The sequence below is a fragment of the Triturus cristatus genome, chromosome 3_1 (assembly GCF_964204655.1).
Source record: "Triturus cristatus chromosome 3_1, aTriCri1.1, whole genome shotgun sequence".
NCBI lineage: Eukaryota > Metazoa > Chordata > Amphibia > Caudata > Salamandridae > Triturus > Triturus cristatus.
Window position 1 is genome coordinate 754,073,094 of NC_140583.1, and position 22,391 is coordinate 754,095,484.

General features: G+C 44.1%; 1 protein-coding gene across 1 annotated transcript; it reads right to left on the reverse strand.

Moving 5' to 3' along the window:
* Nucleotides 1-12,594: 12,594 nt before the first annotated feature.
* On the reverse strand, nt 12,595-21,849 carry LOC146860921 (mucin-2-like). Its single transcript, XM_085646188.1, has 11 exons — nt 21,709-21,849; nt 21,198-21,361; nt 18,651-18,789; nt 18,452-18,559; nt 17,299-17,478; nt 16,793-17,032; nt 16,329-16,485; nt 14,004-14,132; nt 13,154-13,298; nt 12,783-12,826; nt 12,595-12,662 (listed from the first exon to the last, which is right to left on the reverse strand). Exons 1-11 carry the CDS (start codon nt 21,847-21,849, stop codon nt 12,595-12,597), a joined length of 1,515 nt encoding a protein of 504 aa, XP_085502314.1.
* Between the last annotated feature and the right edge of the window lie 542 nt (nt 21,850-22,391).

Here is a 22,391-nt window from a genome sequence, read left to right on the forward strand (position 1 = left end):
TCTGAGGTTGCTGAGTACTAAGAAGAATTTTGCATTTTGAATGATGAACCTCGATCTGAAACTCTATGGTATAGCATGTAATTCGATTTGCGTCTGTCCTGGTTTATTGCACAGCTTGACCTGATTGGTGGTAATTTTCAGGTCACACTGTGAAAGTGGCCGCTCTGGCATTTCATAACTATGTGCCCTCGAAAAAAAAAAGTGCTTTGTGAGTTTGTCACCAATGTGATGATATATGTCAGACTTGCGTGTCGCGGCATCTTTTTCATTCCTTTTACCGTTCCGGTTAGCAGGGAAAGTGCGTAGTTTGATGCCAATGTATATGGCACATTTCTTACTTACATAGTGTTAACATGTGCAGAAAGTGACATAATAATGAAATACTACCCTGCATTACACTGTAAAATGTAGTCAACCCTTCTGCATTATTTGGTACTTCCTGTTGCATAATTCCAAAGGACCTGATTAAAGTGCTGCTGCTCTTCCGGTCCTTGAGAGAGGTGGAGAGAAGCAAAGGAGAGAGATGGGAGGGTAATAGGGGTCATAAGGAGGAGGCTGGGGCATTGCTGGGTGTATTGCATTAATAACCTTCCTGCTTCCTCATATTTGCTTGAAAATGCTCCATTTATCCTCTATTTTTTCAAAATTTTCTCGGGGGAGAACCCCCGATCCCCCCGAAGGTTGTTTAGGCTTGCTCGCTAGGCTCGCTCGCCTCAGTGCAGAACTGTCATAATTTAACGCCTCACCACTTTCAAATGTCACCAGCCGCCACGGCTGTTCTATGCTATACATTGGCCTGCAGTCATGAGAATCTCGAGCAAACTGTCTGACGCAAGTTCAAAAGAATCTGGTCACAACGGGGAGTCTTCCTCTTTGCAGTCTCAAAGTTGCACCTGAGTTCTGAACTCTTATGGAGTGTTACTCTGACAAGATACCCCCTACTACCTGTGCAAACATTCAGAAATGACCAGCAAAGTAAAGACAGAAGGCAAAGCGAGCAACAAATGAACGCAGAGCATTCCTACCATTAACTCTTTTTTTTTTTTAGAATAAACTGAAAGCAATCTTGGGGCAGATTTATGTTGCACTTGCGCCACTTTTGCGCCGCCGTTGCGTCACTTTTGTGACTCAGCAGCGGCGCAAATCCTGTGCCATGGTGCGGGGTATTTACAACGTGACGCATCTGGGAGATGCGTCTCGTTGTAAAGCCCTGCGCCACATGTAGGCGTTCCAGGGCAGGTGGGGGCGTTCCGGCGCAGGAACGCCTCCTAAAAGTGGCTGAGTGAAATCTACAAGATTTCACTAAGTCACTTTTGAGCCCATGCTGCGTCAAAACCCTGCGCCTGCTTGAAGCAGGTGTAAGGATTGACGCAGCATTGTGCAGATAGGGCCCCCAGAGCCTTGCTGGAGCTGCGTCGCGCTTGCGACGCAACTCCAGCAATGCGCCACTTTTACGGCACAGATGCGTGACGCATCTGTGCCGTTTTTGCCCCATGGTGCGCCACATTATAAATGCGGCGCACTCATGATGGCGGAGCTGGGGCGCAAAATAACTGGCTCATCCCTGCTGATATGCAGGGATGCGCCAGTTATTATAAATCTGCCCCCTTGAGTTTTTCTAACGTGCATATCTTTCTATACTATCATGGCTCAAGGCCACTGTTACATTACACCCCGAGTAAGCCACCAGTACATCTGCCTTTGGGAAAGTAAGTAAAAGGAATGTGTCCCTTCCTCTCTTTTGTGACTAGGTTCTTGCGCTACTGCATGCATACGTTGAAAAGGAGCAGACTCAGGGATGGCATTTCACAGCAAAATAATGTAGAACCAGCCACGCCCTTCCCATGAATTAATTCTAACGCCCAGTGTTAAAGTCCTTTGACTTTCACAACAAACTATTTTCTGTTTAGATCACGTGCACCTCCCTGATCAAGAAAGCTCTCCAGTTTCTTCCCATAGGAAGCTACATGCCAGCTCAATAATATCTAGATTTCTTGCTAGATTTCTCCCTCAAAACCCTCTAGTTTTAGGAAATTGTGCATTTTTTAGTTATGCATACATCAAATGCACCCTGTTGCCACAAGACCAACAGAAAACTTTTGGTCATACGTCAATGAATGGCAGGCAATAGTCTGTGCAGTGGAAGTTGTCATACAAATGTTTACTCTTTTCGACTTTAGGTAAACCCTTTAGGGATTTAAATGTACTAGATCAACCCAGGAACTCATATCTGAAACATTCAGGCTGTCCCTGTACTTAATGCACAGTCTATAATCTGTACCACATGGTGAGAACCCAGAACACATACCACATTCCATCTTGGCGCAGCAGTCACCGGCTGAAAGGATGGACGACAGCGTGAAACCGATCTCGCATTTCTTCACATCTAGATTGCACAGTATGGGGTTGCATTCTGTAAACACAAAGAAAAGGGGCATCGAAAACTTTTGCACCCAACATTAATTACAGTCCTGGATTAATCAAAGCCGACATTGTATTGGAGCCAGAGACAGCCCATCCAGCCGCAGTGGCAGTGGTGCAAGGTATCTGGAGTCGAGAGATTAGCAAAGTTTTAACCATTACAGCCATGGCTTTCAGGCAGATCCACAAATTCTAAAAAATATTTATTATGATAATGGACACCATCACTAGACACACTTATATATATGTGTTAATCATCTATTATAAACGTGATCTTCACTTTCAGTGTTTGGTTATTGGACATTCTGTCAAGTCTAGATATGGTTTCCAGGTATATCAATTCTAGCGATATGTAAAGGGAGCAGATATTACTCCTGGCCATGGCTACACTAGACAAGGCTATCACCTGTTGCCACAAGTGGAAAGTGCACACTCTTTGCAGAGACAGCAATTAGTGGGTTGCTTTGGCTTGGTACACCACTTGTAGGTGGAATGGGTTAGTATGGGTTCATCGTTTCAGGAGAACACAATTGTCATGGCCATTAAAATAATCGCAGATGGGTAAGGAAAGTTTTGCCAGGTGAAAGTAGCACCAGTGAGTTAGCTCCACAGTCAAGCACTGTGGCTGAATGGTACTACTTTGACATGATGTAACATGCCAACGTACCATGGTTTTAACCCTACTATAATGCTGTTAGCAGACAGGCCATCCATTCAGTCACTTAAGTTGGTCTTTTGGCAAGTAAGTCACCCTCTTTAGTATTTCTGCCACGTTTTACTTAGGTATGGGAGAGGAGGGGAGTTTAGTGAAATGTTCATCCAATAGTCATGATATATGGCATGGGACAAAAGGAGCAGGCAGCTAAGTCATGTTAAATTGGGGGAATGAGAAATTGGTGGGAATGTAAAATCAATGTGCGCATAGTCTGCTAAGCTGCCTCCCTGCTCACTAAGGGGCCAGGAAAGGAAGCACTTACTGCATGTCATTTCTGTGCAGCAGGGGTTATCTGGCACTGGGGCCTCAACAAGCTCAAAGCCTTCCTTGTCACATGCTGGTGGAGTGGAGTCTTGACACTTGATTTCCTCACACTGGACTGAAACGGTATTGATGTTGCAGGAGCATTTCTGGCAGTCACTTGTCCATGACTCTCCCGGCTGGACGACAGGGTAAAAAAACAGGGGGTTAAAACAACCTTTGAGGCGATCGCACTCTGGAACATCCAGTATAAGAATACCATGGCACTCTGATACCAGCGACAAAGTGTCGAGGATCAAACTGCCAAACGGTAAGTGCATACTGGGAAGTATAAATGTACTATTGTTAACCCCACTTCTATGTATACCTTAGAGCTATATATATCGCGATGGTATATATATATAGAGTTAGGTAAAGAAAAGCTATCCATACTTATCTTTTGATATTTTAGTCCTTGGTATTTTGTCCATTATATTAGGATGTCACAATATTTTGTATTTGATACTCAGAATATACACTCGTTAAGCAATTGCGACAGTACCTCCAGGCTAAGGAGCAATTTTTAAAGGGATCTAAGATGGCAGAACTTCCCCACGCAAGTCTCCCCCAACCCACCCCACCCCACTCATGAGAAATGTAAAATTGACTAGCCTTTACAAGTGATTGCACCTCGCTGCTGTGCAGAAAGGTCCCTGGTACAGCACTTAATGGCAGATGTGCATTATTTCTGTATGGTAAGGTATTGTATACCATTATGAATTACTTCACTGTGAACCCCTAACAGAACCCTGAACAAAGCCGTAATCAGTGATTCCCCTATATGTCATGCAGTTCTAATGAAAACGCACACCTCTGTATAGGCTTTCCTTTAAACTAGATACTACCAGCAGCGTTTCGACAGCAGACCTAACTTGGATATTGGCCGACAAGGTGACAGTCCAGATATAAACTGCGGTGAATGCTGCCTTCTGTGAACACTGGTTACACAATGTTATACATACCATAACATGTTATTAGAGTGATAAATATTGGCTAGGGCACCCCAAGACACTGACATAGGAGCGCACAGACACACATACAGACACACACCATGCCTGTCTCGAAAGAAGAGCTGAAACCAAAAAGCCGCTGCCCACCAGAGAATGTTATATATTTCGGATATGACATGAAAGCCAGTGCTAGTAAATGTACAATGGTGGACTCACCATTCTAGGTTTTCCGTCAGGTCCCACGCAGCCTGAATAAAGAAAGGACAGGCTTTTACTTGAAGTTAATAACACATTCCACATGAAGGTCTTTAGAATTATAGCTACGTTTTTCACAGCCAACTACTGTCTAACAAGAACCACAGTTCATAGACGAAACCAAGTCAAGGGAAACCAGGTTGGAAATTCTGACAAACGAGCAACAAAGGAGCGGAAAGTGTGAGCAGTCTGTTCAACCAGTTCTTTTTAGGGGGGAATGGTTCTGCGGAAAGAACCTCCGCAGGATGCATGCAGGAAAGGATGAGATAGCTCTTGCGGGTGCATTCTGGATACCAAGCATCAGTGGATTTGTTCCTCACAGCGTGGGTAGGGCCTATGTTTTGTTCCCCCAGGAGACTACCCATTAACAGCACAACCATCACCAATGGGAAGTTGCTGAAGCAGTTAGCAGAGACACTGACTGCAAAACTCGATTTTAGGAAGCACAGTTCTCTTAAGATAAAACCCATCTCCTCCATCGTGCAGCAAGGGACCACTGCCATCATCATGCTTTACACTATAATGTGCATTTGTCCTAACACAATAGAAGTTACTAGTGTCAATCTATTTAATTCTAAAAGAGCCCAAAGGCAGTGACAGAGCACAGCCATGGTCTGACACTATGACACAGAAGCAGGGAGTACGTACTGTACTGTGTAAGCCAACACTGGCTTGACCACTCACTGCATCACACATTTGGAGCTGGAGGAATTTTCTAAATTTCTTAGATATGTACTACAAAATGCAGTTTCCTGCCATGTTGTGTACTCGTTCTCTCAATTATCATAGCAGTAATCTATTCCCAATGCTGTGGATGTCTCAGCGCACCCAGACATGTATTGGATGGGGTATCTCTGCCAATGCCCATGCATTCTTTAAATGTTCCCATCAAAGGGTGTCATTGTAGGAAACTACTCAACCTGGTGCTTGGCCAAAGAGGGAAAGTGGAAGGCACAAGACCCTACCGTCTGAACTTTAGACAAGAATTGGTTCACTATTATATCTAGATTTTACATGATTTGTTGGCTGTTCATAGTCAGCAGAATGGTTTTATAACGCCCCAGGTGTGCAAAGCTGAAAATTAGGGAGAGCGCGAGGCGCACCTTGTCTCTGCTTGGGTTTTGGCAGCACTTACTTTCGAATTCGTACTGGAAACAACAGCCTTTCTCGTCATAGACCTGTTTGGGAGCTAATCCACTGTCACATGTAATCTCCTTGACGGGTGGGCATTCAACATGCTGCAGGGTGATGTTCCCGCCAAGTTCACAGGTTGCGTTAGTGCATTTGTTAATTTCCCATGTTTCACCAATCTGTAACAAAAAAGTGGTTTAAGTCTTTGAGGTAGAGACTCCCAAATATGCGTCATTCTTTTTTACCTAAGATTGAGTACTATTGTCATCACGTCATATCAATTGCCCGGACAACTATATCAGCATTTTTTATTTTACTTACTGGGTAGGGCATGGCAGTGACTTAATCACACTGAAGTTTGATAAATACCTTTAACAAGGAGTCCCAGCATATAAAGGCACACATGTCAGAGAGCAAGCTCACATTAGCTTTCCTTTACAACTCCATCCATTCAGAATTGTGAGACCAGAATTTGTGAGATATTATTTTATTTAGCTTGAGAGTAAATAAACAAGGAGATCTGACAGAATGATAAACCCAAAAAGCTCAATTGCAGGAATTTGCTACCAGGTATAGCAATTTACCTCTCTGTAGGGTTCTACACTTTCACAGCCCTCGGAGACAGTGGCATCCGGATGTTTGTGAGTGGTTGGCAGCGATCCTGAGATTGAAGGTGTAGTGGTGGCGCCAGGGCTCTCCGTTGTGCTTGGGGTGGTTGCTTCAGTTGTACCTTCTGGAGTAACTGGTGTCACACTAGTGATTGGCGAAGTAACTTGTGGCGGAGGGGTACCAGTGGTTAAGCAGGGACCCTTGGACTTCATATGTGTGCAGTCGGCACCACAAATGGCAAAGTACAAGCAGCCTTCATTATCTGTTGTATTGTAGATGACGCCACCTAAATGATACGAGAAGCACAATTGCTAGTGAGTGATGAAGTGACAACATTAGAAAATGAACAAGCAAAATAGTTCTTCTTTTGATGGTAAGAGCTGTATCACCAACAGTAAGGAAACCCCTGCAATTTACAAACCCTCTCATTTACAATCTCTGGCAATAGATTTAAATGTCTTTGCCTTACCAATATGAGTTTTTACACCTTCTAATGTTGATCAGAATGCCCAATTTCCTTCCTGGAATCAAGGCCAATACTATTGACATAAACATTTTTGCATTCACTACACTGACCTAATCACTGTATCGCAGCAAAAATATATACTTACTATTTTTAACTCCTGGTATGCTTACTTAAACTTTCAATCCAATGTAGTAAGTCTATATAGTTGACGTAATGTCATGTGATATAAAGCGTGAACTATAGTGACCCTCTACTGGAGACAGGCACTCTTAAGCAAAACAGATCATGCCCCTAAAACATTAGGTTCCATTAGAGCATTGTAGACCCCAATGCATGTCATGTAGGTTTTGCCTCTGCTGCTAAAATCTCACTTAACTAGTTTGACTGAACTGATGGTAGTCTTCAACAATGTGACGTTAAATAGTTTGGGGGCGCACTTCTGGTTCCTCCAGCTATTCGTGTTTATACGACCTAACACTCTCTACTTAATGGTGCTGTAACGCTGCATGTGCTAGTCTTTAACAATAGCCACATTTTGACACGCAGCCTTCTCCTAAATCTCATGAGTATACCAGAGATCACATATGTAAGGCAAATTGACCCCTTGTGGAACTGCAGTTTCTTCATCATGCTGATATTTTGTAAGCTGAGATGACTTTGCCCTTGTTTGCTTTCATTACCGATGGCTGTAAAGTTTTAAAATCTGTTGGATTTGCATCTTAAGAGAATGGTTAGAGGCCAGCAGTGGAGAGACTCTGGTGACAAGTTAGGTTTTCCCATCCCCTTCTTATCTTCACTTCTTTTGGATCAATGGCTCACAATCATTGGAGATCACTCTTGAAAATGAGAGCCCAGTTAAGAATCAGGTGGTAATGGGAAATCTGGTCAATTCCAGAAGAAGTTCTAAACTCAGAGAAGCGTCCACAATAGAATTTTTTACCACCTAATGGTTTGTATGGTGGGCAAAATTCCAAAAGAGGATTCTCTTTATCAAGCATGTTTATCACTTCTTTCAGAAATTAGAGGATAGTCCACCAATGTAAATAAGGCACTACAGGCAGAGAGGAGTGCTGAATCCTCGGTTGTGAGTCAGAAGTTGGGGTGTGCGAAGTTTTTATTACATTAGCAAAGTCTTGCATAAATCCTGATCATTGAGCTATACTTAGTTCGCAAACTTTCACACTTCTATGCCTGCACCGTAGGATTGTTATTCTGCGGAAACATACACTTTTTCCTTGGAAGGACAGGTTGGCACTGAAAATGGTGGCGCCATTTTGTCAAGAATTTACAGTAAAACCATTTTTCTACCCAACTTTCAAACTGGAATAGATATTGGAAATCGTTTAATTGTTTTCTACAATTTAGTAAATGTAGAATTTGTGAAAAATACATGCAGATCACTGGCGTAAAACTTTGGGTCTTTAAACACCACTAGCCATAAGACATGTTACATCTTCTTTTTCAGATAAATACTTCCACTAAACCATATTTTAAGATAAGATATTCTTTTTAGAACAGGCACTAGAGTGATTTTTCTTTCAAAATCGTAAATCAATTCCTGTCTCAAAACTTCATAGACTTTTTTGTTTGAAAAGGCATATCCCACTATAATTGGTACTGTAGACTTTCATCGTCCAATCAGGATCCATCATTATTAGTGCAATTTAATGTGGTGACTCTCCTTGAAACAAAAACCTAATATTGATTAAATGCACAAATAATATAGGAATTGCTGCTTTAAAATACAATTGCTAAGCATGTGTTTTTACTTTCTGTTATCTCATTAACATGGCGGAATCTTCACTTACCAGGAGGAATCAGATTCTCGCCAATTTTGCAGTGGCAGGTAGTTGTAGCAGAAGTAGTTGTTGACGTGGACGTTTCTGTGGTGGGGGTTGGAGAGGAAGGTGTGCGAAAAGAGGTGGTAGGTGTGGCTGTAGATTCCGGAGATGTGACAGGAGATTGTGTGGTGGTCTCTGCTGTACTTACCTCCTAGCTGTGGAAGGAGTAGTAGTTGATTGTGTAACAATTGATGTTGTTTCCTCTGTTGATGGCATTGTGCTACTGATGGTAGTTGTGGGTGTTGTGCCAATGGGCGTTGATGGTGCTCTTGTAGCACCAGTTGTTGCTGTGGCTGTTTCTGTGACAGCTGATGTTGGTGGGGCAGTTGTTTCTGTGGTTGTGGTCGCAGTTGTTGTTGCACAGTGTGTGGTATCACAGCATAGAACTCTCATCTTATAGTTATAACACTTCTTCACATCCTCCTCTCCAGTCTGGTCAGCATTATTACACACCAGCCCGGTTGTTACATTACACTTTACAATTTGCCCAATTTCATCAATGTCCTTTTCGGGAACGTTTACAGCCCGACACTCAATATCAATTGTTTTCTCTGATTTTGCACAAATAGTTTTTCCGGATGCTATTATATTTTCAAACTTTTCACTGTCACCATCATCAGGTTCTGAGGATGGCTTCTTATCATCATACCAATCAGACCATTTACAAAGTGGTTCATAAGCAGTTACCGACGGGGAAGTAGTTTCTGTGACAGCAGCTGATGAAGGTGTAGTGGTAGATACAGTGGTGGTTTCAGATGTAGTAGATCCTGAAGTGGTTGTCCATGTAACAATTGTGGTACCAATGGTTGTGCTAGGTTCTGTACCAGGTGTCAATGAGGACCCTGTGCTACCAGTGGTCGTGGTTGGCTTTGTAGTAGGTGTTAATGGTGTCCCCGTAGTACCAGAGGTTGTGGGTGGTTCTGTACCAGGTTTAGATTCTGTCCCTGTACTACCAGTGGTCATAGATGTTTACGTTCCAGGTGTTGATGGTGTCTTTGTAGTGTCAGTGGTCGTGGTTGGTTCTGTGCCAGGTGTTGATGGTGTCTCTGTAGTGCCAGTGGTTGTCTCTGTACCATGTGTTAATTGTGTTTCAGTGGTGCCAGTGGGTGTGGTTGTTTCTGTGCCAGATGTTGATGGTGTCCCTGGAGTGGCAGTGGTTGTAGTTGGTTCTCTGCCTGGTGTTGGAGTCCCTGTGGTACCAATGGTCGTGGTTGATTCAGTGCCAGATGTAGATGGTGTTCCTATGGTACCAGTGGTTGTGGTTGGTTCTGTGCCAGATGTTGATGGTGTCCCTGGAGTGCCAGTGGTTGTAGTTGGTTCTGTGCCTGGTGTCGATGGTGTCCCTGTAGTGCCAGTGGTCGTGGTTGTTTCTGTACCTGGTGTTGATGGTGTTCCTGTGGTACCAGTGGTACCAGTGGTTGTGGTTGGTTCTGTGCCAGGTGTTGATGGTATTCCTGTTGTACCAGTGCTTGTGGTTGCTTCAGTGCCTGGTGTCAATGGTGTTCCTGTGGTACCAGTGGTTGTGGTTGGTTCTTTGCCAGACGTTGATGGTGTCTCTGGAGTGCCAGTGTTTGTAGTTGGTTCTGTGCCTGGTGTCGATGGTGTCCCTGTAGTGCCAGTGGTCGTGGTTGTTTCTGTACCTGGGGTCGATGGTGTTCCTATTGTGCCAATGGTCGTGGTTGTTTCTGTGCCAGGTGTTGGTGGTACTACTGTTGTGCCTGTAGTTGTAGTTGGTTCTGTCCCTGGTGTTGATGGTGCACCTGTTGTACCAATGGTGGTTGTTGGTTCAGTGCCAGGTGTCGGTGGTGTTCCTTTCATACCAGTGGTCGTAGTTGGTTCAGTGCCAGGTGTTGATCGTGACCCTGTCGTACCAGTGGTTGTAGTTGGTTCAGTGCCAGGTGTTGATGGTCTCCCTGACACACCAGTGGTGGTTGTTGGTTGTTTTTCTGTTGTTGTTGGTGTCCCTGTAGTGCCAGCGCTTGTAGTTGGTTCAATGCCAGGTGTTGATGGCGTTTGTTGATGGTGTCTCTTTAGTACCAGTGGTTGTTGTTGGTACAGTGCCAGGTGTTGAGGGTGTCCCAGTTGTGCCGGTGGTAGTTTCTGTAACAGCTAATGTTGATGGGGCCGTTGTTTCTGTGGTTGGTCTCCCTGTTGTGGTTACTGCTGTTGTGGCACAGTGAGTGGTGTCGCAGCATAGAACTCTCATCTTATAGTTATAACACTTTCTCACATGCCCCTCTTCAGTCTGGTCAGCATTATTACACACCAGCCCAGTTGTTACATCACACTTTACATTTTGCCCAAGTGCAGCAATATCTTTTTCGGGAAAGTTTACAGCCCTACACTCTATAGTGCTTATTTTCTCTGATTTTGTACAAACTGTCTTTCCTGATCCTATTATATTTTCAAACGTTTCACTGTCACCATCATCAGGATCTGAGGAAGGTTCCTTCTTATCAAACCAATCCGACCATTTGCAAATTGGTTCACAGACAGTTGCTGGTGGAGATGTCATTTCTGACACAGTGGTTGTGGAGGGAGTAGTAGTTGATTCAGTGATTGTGTTAGTTTCTGAAGTTGTAAATGGAGGTGTGGCTGTTTCAGTAAAAATTGAGGTTGTACTATCAGTGGTTGTAGTTGGTTCTGAGCCTGTAGGTGTTGATGGGGCCCCTGTAGGTTCTGTGGTTGGGGTTGGTTCTGTGGCAGAATTGGTAGTTGATGAAGGCGTAGAACCACAAGGCACATAGGAACAACATAAAAAGCTGACCTGGTAATTGTAGCACTTGGGTGCGGGCGTCTGATCTTTGTTATTGCACTTAAGTCCAGTGTGAGGGGGCATTCCACTACCTGACCGACTTCTTCCAAAGAGGAATCTGGAAAATCTGCAGCTCAACAGCGGACTTCTTTTGGCATTTTATAAACCTTCTACCCCTTTTCTTCCACTAATTCTAATGTCTCATAGTCTCCATCATCAGATCTTAACCGTGGGTAACTATGATCAAGCCATTCAGTCCAGCAGCACACCTCATGGACACAGACGGTAGGAGTGGGTGGTGCTGTGATGGGCAGAGAAAAGGACAAACAATATTACCTATTATTTTACTCATTGTGAAAAAGAATCACATGTTCTCCTTTATGCCAGTACTTTACAAGTACAAATAATTGAGAAAACTAGTTGAATCCAACCCTTTGCATGAGTAAGTCAATTGGCATAAAATACTGATAATTAAAAATCTTAATGAAAAGTTAAAGTTGGAATACATTGTAGTGTTGTTTATCACACTTGCTGCAAGATTCAAGTGCAGCTGCAGTACCATAGTAACTACATTGCCTCAACTATTCACAATTTTCCTCAAGTTCTATAGAATAAAAAGCTATCCATCTCCCTCCTGCATTTAATAGTTGGTGTCTCTGCAGTGACCCACAAATATTGAGTCGGGTTGCTCTAGTAGGCACTATGATTCTGGTACTGATGGTGCCTGCTCATAGGAAGTCACATAGCCTTTGCTACCGAATGACGGCCCTCTGATAAGAAGGGGGAATCTTGAAACCAAACAGCGCCTGCAATGCTAAAGTAAGCAAGAGAATGGCATCTTAAGGTTTGCTGGTGTCAAAGCAGGAAATTACTCAGAAATAACAGTCTCTGTGCCAAACCACTGCCCTGAACAACACCTCCATAGGGCCATCCAGCTCTAATACTGGTCCTACCCACTGATCCCACCAATGACGAAAGGAAATCTAAATACCCTGACCACAGGAGCAAGTTTATCAGAGAGAACACAAACAACCTCCCGCTGGTGTGCGAGGAAGTGGTTGTGCCAGTGGTGAAGGTGAAGGCTGTGGTGGGTGCTGCGGTGGAGCATTCTGTAATCTGACGGTTGATTGTGCTATTGGCTGCACAGGTTGCTACAAAGCAGCCTCCCAGGTTATCTCCTGTTCGGTAGATTTCTTCACCATACTTGTACTTCTTGCCACTGTAAGGACAAAAACAGGCTGAAAAACCAAGTATGTAGTCAGAGAATATTCACATTTCTAGGAAGTCCAGTGCTGTAGCAAAAAAAACTCTAAAGTGATTGCGACCCTTGACTTCTTACCTGTAAGGTCGTAGTTGCATTTCATGTCATTGCCAATGCTCGTGCTAGTTGGAGAGAAGGTAGACATGAGTTACAAGTCTCACAAATGTTCATGCTTTGTTACTTTTCGAGCAAAAAATGTAATTTTGTTGTTAGCAGCCACACACGCAAACGTATACACATTTTAATCAAACAAGTAAACATGCAGAGGTATTATTTTTCCTCAATCTCAGAATTCAACCATAGGTCCCAGAGACCCAGCGAGAGGGCTATCACTAGGCAGGAAAACCAAAAATGATGATGATTACCCACGAGGAAATAAAAGAAGCCATCAACTACGTATCCAGGAGGTCACATACAATATCATTGCCCTGTCACTCATCCTCCCTTACCAAGACATGCAGTTCTCCACACTGGGGATCTTGGACCCAGGTCTGTAGAGGTTGCCATGATTGTCATAGCAACCACAGTTAGCAGTGCAGGCCATGTTCTGCTCATCGAAGTAGGGTCGGTCCTCTGGGCAGCTGGGGTAGCAACCTAAAGATTTTCAGAAGACAACAGATGAAAAGAATGAAAAAACAAGGGAACGGTGAGATGGAAAAAACATAGCTTTCAATTTTTTTCAAAACCCACAGAGTCGAGCTGGCAGGGAGGATGGCCTTGATACTGCAATGTTGTCTCATTTTTTAAAGGTTGTTATTGGAGGAACTGACATTTTAGCCATCTTTTTTGCTCCTTGCTTGCTCCTTGCTTATAAGCAACCCTGGCGGTACAAATCAGATTTGAACTGGCATCTGGACAAATGGGAGATTTAAAAACAATTTGGTGCCTCAAAGGAGAGCTAAGAACGGACAGGAATGTGCCATGGTAACCGGCTGAAGCTATCATGGTGGAACTCCAAATACCTTTCCCCCATGATCAACAGTATTTAGACTTTAGAATAGTTGGAGAGAACGAATATTGTGGGAGACATATCTAAGGAAAAAAGCTCTACCTGCCCACAGATTTCCCCTGTCAATATGTTGGGCCTCCAAACACCCTAGTCTCTGTTCTGGAGTCCGACCATGGCAGGGCTCTTAGCTTTGAACCCCAGCACAAGCCTTGTTTGGGAAGACAACTTACAAACTTCTCTCCTTTGCATCCTAACTACATCTCTACTATCCAGTATGGACTGTTTCAAATGATCATAGCCGCTGAAAACAGAGGAGAATATGGACAAAGTCTAGTTTGTTTTTCCCATACCTTCCAAGCCGGGCAACTCATAAAGGCATTTTCCACCAGGGTTGGCGCAGGTCTTCATGCATGGGGCGCCGCATGGTTTGTAGTGCCACTCACAGTCCCCATCTGGGTTGTAGAAGTCGCAGAACAGAGCTGCAGAGAGAAAGACAATGGAGCACCTCTTGTCTTCTATGTATTTTGCTATTTCAACAATGTTTTTTGAGCTGTATATGGCAAGATACATGCAACTTGATGCCGTTGCGAGGGCACAGACTAGCAAAGGCCTGACAGGCACAATGTACACAAGGGAGCAGGGTGAATGTTATAGCAAGTTCGGCATCCATAGTTCGCCTGATTCTGTCTTACAGTATCTCCTTGCATTAGCAGATCCCTCTGAACATCTTCCTTCGTACATTCTCCATTGCTATATGCAAATGTGACCCAATTCATGTCTGGTTACTGAGTGATAAGCTACCTGGTTAACACTAGTTGGTGCTAAGACTTAGATCCTTGGCTGGGGATCTCCAGAAGTGGCTGGCTGGCGTTTCCCTGGAAGCAAACTTTAAAGACTTCACCAAAAATACTCAAAATGGATTTATAATCTGAGTATTCTAGTAACCTAGGAGTTGAGTTACAGTTTTCCAAACAGGGTGCTCGCGATATAGTTGCCTGTCTGTCATACTGATGGCCCCCCACCCTTTTTAGGGTGTATGATGTGATGTCCTTTTTTTTCTCCTTCCTTGCCAGGTAAAACCGGGCAGGGAAGGACAGAAATAATCAAAAGATGAACCCTACATCGAGAGAAAAACGGCCAGGTGTGCAGGTTATTAGTTTTTGTGTTTTTCAATACCAAACAATGGGAAATTTGTTTGTTAAAGTTTTGTAGACTGCTGTAAAAACCAACAGCAGCTGTCCATCAAACCTTTTGTACCTTAACAGCAACTGCCATAACAGCAGTTCCTGTCAAGGTGCAGGGATCACCAGTGGACCAGTGGTTAGCTCTAAATGTGGCGGGCGGCAGTCCATTAGGGAGGCAAACGTAAAGTCCTCCATCACCCTGAAGGACAGAGTCTAGATCAGGCTCATAGTCATATTACTTATCACTTAGCTTGATCACTCTACTATAACAGCTACGTGTTGGAATGAAGAATATTTTTTGAAACATAATACTTTGATAAGAAACCTACTACATTGAATTCTCAAAAGGTAAAACTTTCAATTATCATTAGATGGACAGTGTTAAATGAGTTTTACAACAATTTGTTTAAAAAAATATGGATACCAGCCACCTTGTCTCAAACTCAACCTAAACCATAATCTATTCCAAATCCTAATTTAATTATTAACCTAATCTTTATATTAAACCAAATGTGTCCTTAACCTTACCACTGCTCTACGCCCCCACCCACATTAACTCAAGCCCTGTCCTTTATTGTAGCTCTTACTTTTTTTACTTCCAGATGCTATTACCTATATACCGTATTCATTTTCAACTGTTACTTGAAAAATGTACATCTTTTCTTTCTTATTTTCGTTAGTGGTCCAAAACTAAAATGCACTGTAACTACTTTTCTTCGAAGTGGTTCCCTCATGATGGCATTTTTACATCATACATTTCATACTGTCAAAATCCCTAATGTCCATCAAATCACTATGTTGAAAAAATAGCAGACAGTAAGGAAATTACCCCTCCAAAACACAACACCAGGGAAGACTTGTAAATGAAATATATGAGAGCACGTTCCCCCATCCCTGAGGAGTTTGTATTATATACTGGTATGTCTGACATTCAAACACCTCTGTAAGGCACACAGAGTGCCCTACAGGCAGGTTTTCACCAACTCCGCTTAGACATCATTGCCCTTTGTGAATGTGCATCAAGCAGTGTGTCCCTTTTTTACGGTATTTAAAGAGAAAGCTTAAATGCCATTTTAGTATCATAATATAACATTACCTGATACGTATCCTGTGTAGTAGACAGATCGATAACTAGATCAACACAGTTGACAGACAGACATACATATTATCCAATCCCATGACATCAGTAAACCCTGGGTAATTAGGAGTTGGTGGTCCTATTTCATTATTGTACAATCTAAATGTAAAATTCATGTGAACTGTAGAGATCTTGTGCAATGTCTAGTCTCAATTGACACACATGTACATGAAAACTAAAAAAAATGTTTCTTTTTTTCTGGAAAGTGCCATTTAATGCAACACCTTTTTCTCCAATACATCTTAACATTTCTCTCAATGTAGGCAACGTTTTCTCTCTCTCTCAATGATTTATGCTGCAACTTCTCTAGCTCTGAAGTGTTTCAATTGCATGTTCTGTCCATGTATATGTACGGCATATATTTGGGGTTCTCCAGTGGATGCAAACTCCAACCTCACTGCAGGCCTGGGCGTAAGCGGCAACAGCCGTACAGAAGCACTCACAATCCCCTCCTGTGTTGCAAGCACAGGAATCAGTCACACAGGCCTCGTAGTATTTGCTTGGGTCAACCTGTGAGTAGAAAGAAACACAAGAACTGGGAATGGGAGGATACAATGCGTACACCCTATCTAAACTTTCTGAGTAGCAGAGAAAGTAAAAATCTTCTAAGAAGAGTTGTGCTATGGTATCGCAGATAGTGATAATAGTGTGGTTACAAACACACCAACCTGGTAGGTGAGTCAATGTGTGCTATCAGATCACTAGAAATCCTTCAGCTTGGTGGATGGTTTCAGTGGTAACGTTTTAATTATACATAAAGGGGGTTGTGACTTGATACGCCAAGCAGAATTGTCGCTCAAGAACCGGACAGCGTTACCTGTGTGTGACATGTTGAGAATGCGTCTCTTTTGATGATGCTGCACTGCTTCGGGGACCAAGCTTTTCTGTACGGGTTGGCAGTACAAGCGTCCTTGGCTTCCAAGGCATCTGGGCAGGTGGGATTGGCTTTCCAGCTGTTCTCGAATTCAAGTACATCGCCAACCACAGACTGGCTTCTGGTGGTGAAGTCATTGATACCATTCGAATCAAAGTTGCCACAGAGACCACAAACCGTGCCCTGTGTAAAGAGCCAAACAAGTGTGGGTTATTACTCTTTCAACACAATCATTATCAAATCAAAGAAAAAAAGGCTTGCAGGGAGGTTTGTGCCATACCCATGCCAATGCCCCAAGGCACAACATTGCAGTCACAGAGACTGTTGCTTTTTCGTGGGGTAACGGAAGTTAGAAAAACCATTTAACCTAAACCCTTGGAGGTTTTAAGTTACTGAAGGGATTATTGTGTTCTCTGAACACATGTATTGTCCTTTGATTAAATCCGCACCTTAAATTTTGAACTGAGATTGAGGAACATGCTGGTCTTCTTGTCCCACATGAGGGCCATTCCATGCTTTGTCTCGATCACCATGTATATGCCTGTGGAACGGACGTTGTAAGGCATCTCCACCATGCTGTCCCTTTGCACCACATCGATGTGTTCCTCATGCAGGATCAGTTCATTGCCCTGGAAAAGACACAGGCTCAATTAGGTGGTAGACAGGTCAACAAACAATCTCAGTTTGCAGTGACGACCAATGAGTGTGTGGCTTTAGCTGTAAACTACTCCATCTCTTTATAAAGTTTCTAAATGATCTTTACGTGTAAAAGTAAATCAAATTGTTCATGTGTTGCACTTGTTAACATATGCAATAGTGTGGAGTATGCTGTTGGACTTAAGCTATTTGCCAGAATGCACGTTTGACTCATCTATATCTATCCAATGAACAATCAGAGTCCTTGAATGACTATTAATGGAGGATGTCAATTTTCAGTGCATGAAACGTAGCACTCCATTCATGCCCAAATGAGAAAGCGCATGAGAGCTGGCAGTGTAGTTTTCAATTTCCGTTCCCAATCAAGGTTCTGTATCTCACTTCTATGGCTGAGAGGGGTAGCTCAGTCTTCAGGCTCAGCCTCAATAATGTCCATTGTGCTCTAAGCAGTGAGAAAGATCCTCAGATTTAATGGCTGTTCACACCTTGGCCTCCACGCCAAAACGTACGGAAGAGTGTCAGTACTTAAAGGATTGAGGGTGGCTTGCAGAAATGTGGACAAGGGCAGAGGGCAGCTGTGCTGACGTTACTGAAGCATTATGCAAAGATCCCTGGTCTTCCAACAGATTGGAATTGCTGTAAATCCAAGAGGCTGAGCAACAAACACTGGTGCACTCAACGTCATGATCCGTCATATTCTTAACAGAGGCATCATTGAAGAAACCCTTTCCTAGACAGAACACATGTGGGTTCATCAATTCATTCAGAGCAATTGCAACTCTTCGAAGCAACAGGGAACAGATACTTTTCACATCTTCAGCCACACAATTTCATCAAGTGAGTATTTTTTGTGGTGATGCTAGACCGATATGTGGCTTTCGTTTCCAGCTAGAGCTCCATCCGACATCCAGACATTTCCATTCATACGCAGTACGCGCTACTCACCCCGAGGAAGAGCCGAATGGATTTGGAGCAGGAGGTGCCAGTAGTGCCGCAGGGGATGTTCTCGGTGATCACTCGGAAGGTGCCAGCAGTGCTTTTGCCACAGTAGTCCTGAGGAGATGTATATTGGTATTAATTTGCAATGATCTTCAGCAGGTTGCAGTCTGCGAGAAGGGGCCTTATGAGAATACTCCATAAATACCTGAGCCAGGGTGTATTGACAGTCCCCGTTGAAGCTGAAGCACTTGCTGTTGAACGTGATGTAATGTCCATCGCCGTACACAGTGCAGGTGCCGAAGCAAGGTTTGTTAGTGCATTGCCACTTCCGGTTTTTGCAGGTGCTGTGAACAAGAAACCCTCTCATCAATCAATGAAGCAGTGCAGTCGAACAAGTGCACCCTTCTCATTCCCGCAAAACACTTTCCATGCCACATGCTTTAGCGCTCTTAGATGCAGCTTGAAATGCAGGGAGATATTTACAAGAAAATGTCAGAGCGTGATGTAATGCCAAATTTGGCAATGCCGCATTCCGACATTTTCAAAATGCAGGGATGCGCCCTATTTACAAAAAACGGTGTACCCCTGCGTTTCACCTAGGGCTGGCACTAAAAAACCTGCCTGGCTCAAATAAATCACATAAAAATCCTGCACATAAACAATCTTTAAAGGTGATTTGCCATTTCTATGTGTGCTACAGAGAACAGAACACATTGAAAGAGCAAAATACGAGGAGAAATTATTAATTTCTCTTCGTATCGACATCCTAAGATGTTTTACCTGGCATAAGTTTTTGGCGCTTCCACATCGTTGTAAATATGGAGTGGCGTCAAAAAGCAATGGGTGTTGCAGTGGAATGCCCACTGCAACACCCATCGCCTGCCCCTTTGCAGCAGCGGACTACTGCGGAAAGGGGCATATGTACAAGGTGGCCTTAAGCCATGTTAAGTGGCTTAATGCCACCTTGTAAATATGGGGTATGGAGAAAAGCCACCTGAGCGTCAGAAAAGTGATGCTCCAGCGGCATTAGGGGCTTGTAAATATGCCCCTCAGAGTTGCTTTCTAGATGCAGAAGATTGACACACCTGCCATAAGGTAACAAGTCTCTTTAGTTCAAAATACTCTTTCAAATGTATCAAACACTGAGGCACACTTCAACATTTAAACGTTATTCCCTACCTCAGTTGTCTAATTGCAACACAATCCTTCCCATCTCCTTTTAGCTCTTTGAAGTGGAATATTCTGAGCAAGCCCTGGCCTCAGCTCCAGTGCCCATGAGTCTCATCCTGGTCACTTCTAGCTCCAGGTGGCCCTTGATCGCAGCGTGTGTAACATTGAGGGCTTACTCAAGTGAAGCAGGCACAGGCAACAAGAGGGGACAGAGTGCATAAATTTAGATGTGTTTCTTTCTTCATTATCCTCATATGACATGGAAAGGGCTTGCACCTTGTACAAAGGTGGCCTCTTGCCCATCCGTTCTGTGGCTTCTATCCGAACTTTTCTTTAATGCAGGAGAGTCCCATCCTCTGAGGTCACTCTGATGTCTTCCTCTTTACAGCAGAGGAGCACAATACTGTATTGATCTATTTCATAACATTTAGACCACCTGAGCTTTCTGATCTTTTTTGATTGGATTACAGTGCATGTGTCTTCTGTGAAGTCTGCCATCTTTCCTAATGCCCAATTTTATAATGTCAACAAACTGTTAAACTAATCCTTAAACACCACGTTTTAGCCCATCACTTGATTAGTAATCGCCCTACATTGAGCCATGACCTATGAAAGTATAACCTTTTCCACGCAAGAAACCACAAGCCGTCTTAAGAATTTTTGGCTTAAATGAGTTAATCGATGCTTTATTCAAATACTAACATCCATCTTCAAGCAGCCCGTGCCCTTGACTATTTTCTACCACCGTTCAATAGATCATGATTTCTCCATGACATTGCACAGCAGAGATATCCAGCACTGTTTCAGAATGCGCCGATCCATGACTAAATCTAGGGTGACCGCTGACTACACAAATGATTTCAATTTAGGTTCACGGCAGATACATATCATAGGGGTATTCATTAAATATAATAAGATGTTGGTCCTTTGGGAACCACTGCAGGCAATCCAGTAAATGTGACCTGGCTCCACGTCTTTTGAACGAAAGATGCCAAGTGAAAAGCGATACCATGGCCCCAACCCAGGTGGACCAAAACTGGTCAACTCTGGTGTGGCTCAAGTAAACTACACTCTCTTTCTTTAAAATATGTGCCATTTTGTACCAGAGGGCTAAAAGATTTCTTGGGCATGATTTTAACAAAGCCCTGTTGGTTTGCATTAAATCAGTGATCTTTAGCAAAAGTAGTTCACTTGTATTTCCCCATAGGGCCTGTTCTATTAGTCATTACTAGCTTTCTCTTTGTGGCGGAGGAGCTAGAAGGCATCATGTTAACACAAGGTGTAGGAACGATGTCTAATGGAGCCTAGACATGTTTAGCTTGCCCACAGGCTACGCAAACATTCTTCTCTGGGCTACAAGAGTTATTGGATTATCAGGCGACCACATCTTCAGCTGTTACAAAGGACCCAACTGTCAAAGGCGCTGTCTGGGGACTGTAGCGAGACGTCTCCCAGGGCCCATTTTCACAGCCAGGACCTGCACATGAGGAGTAACACACAGCGACCAGCCCCAGATTCCTCTTCCCAGCCTGAGTCTATAAAGGATGGTGTCCCTGACAAGCAGTTGAGTGGCAGTGCCTACCAGGTATTGCAGCTGACGGAGATCTCCTCTCCAGGTTGGTATTCGGCCTCATTGTGGAGACAGGGACAGGGACAGGGACAGGCCTCGGCCTGGATGCAGCCACCTTTGCCGTCGAGCACCATCCCCTCTGGGCAGACACATCCGGACACGCAGTGCGTGCTGAACTGTAAAGTCACGGAAGAAAAGGCTGTGTTAGCAGGGCCCAGGGCAGAGAAATGATAGAGCGGACTCCCGGTGCTGGAAGAGTCCACGATAAACGCATCACAGTCTTCAAACATTTCACAGCCATTAGACAAGTCGTTGTTCCGGAGCCGTGTGCTGAGCCTTGGGCCATTGGACAACAACATGGAGGGTCTTCCAGTTCCTCCCCCCGTCCAACGTCTCCAACAAAAGAAAAGAACAGGCGCAGGCAAAATATTGTTTTAAATCAACCATCCTCTCCATGTCTCCCCAAGCCCTCGCCCTGTGTGCCCCCCAGACCTCCTTTCACCCCACCCTGCGAGACACTCACGCATTCCATGTCGAACGTCTGACAGCTCTTCTGGCAGCTCTTCTGGCACTCGGAGCCCTTGGCGTTGGTAGAAACATTCGCGCAGTCGAAGTACACCATGGGGGCCTCGCATTCTGGAGGGGGCGACAAAATGGGAGCCATGTGTGATATCTGCATGTTTCACTTCCGGAAATGATGCTTTCCCAATCACCGCTTGTTCAACGAGACGGTGGGTTTCTAAGGACACAATTTAGCTGAAGACAGAACCCGATATGCAGAGGTGAAGCGATGGGGATTGACACAGGAGTGTCTCGGCCCCTCCTCTACTGGTCTACTAGCCTAGCCTGGGAAATGAACCTTTTCTCCGCTGATGAATCTGTGACCATAGATGATGAATTAATAGGCAAAGAAGTGAATACATTTTACCCAATGGGAGAGGAAAATTCACCCCAATGCGGCCCCCGGGGGAAGTGAAGGTCGCAGACCAGTCTTCCCCTGGGGTATTGGCGCAACGACTGGAAGGACTTGGTGGGGGTGGGATCACAGGAAGGAAGGAGGGGGGCGGGAGTTGGGAGGGTATATAGGTGTCAGGAGAGGAGTAGCCGGCCTCTTCCTGACACCTGAGCACCACCGGGGGGAAGATAAAAGTTTGTAGCTGATAGGTCGTACTGTGCTAGACCAGCTGCCGATTGGTCGATCGGCGG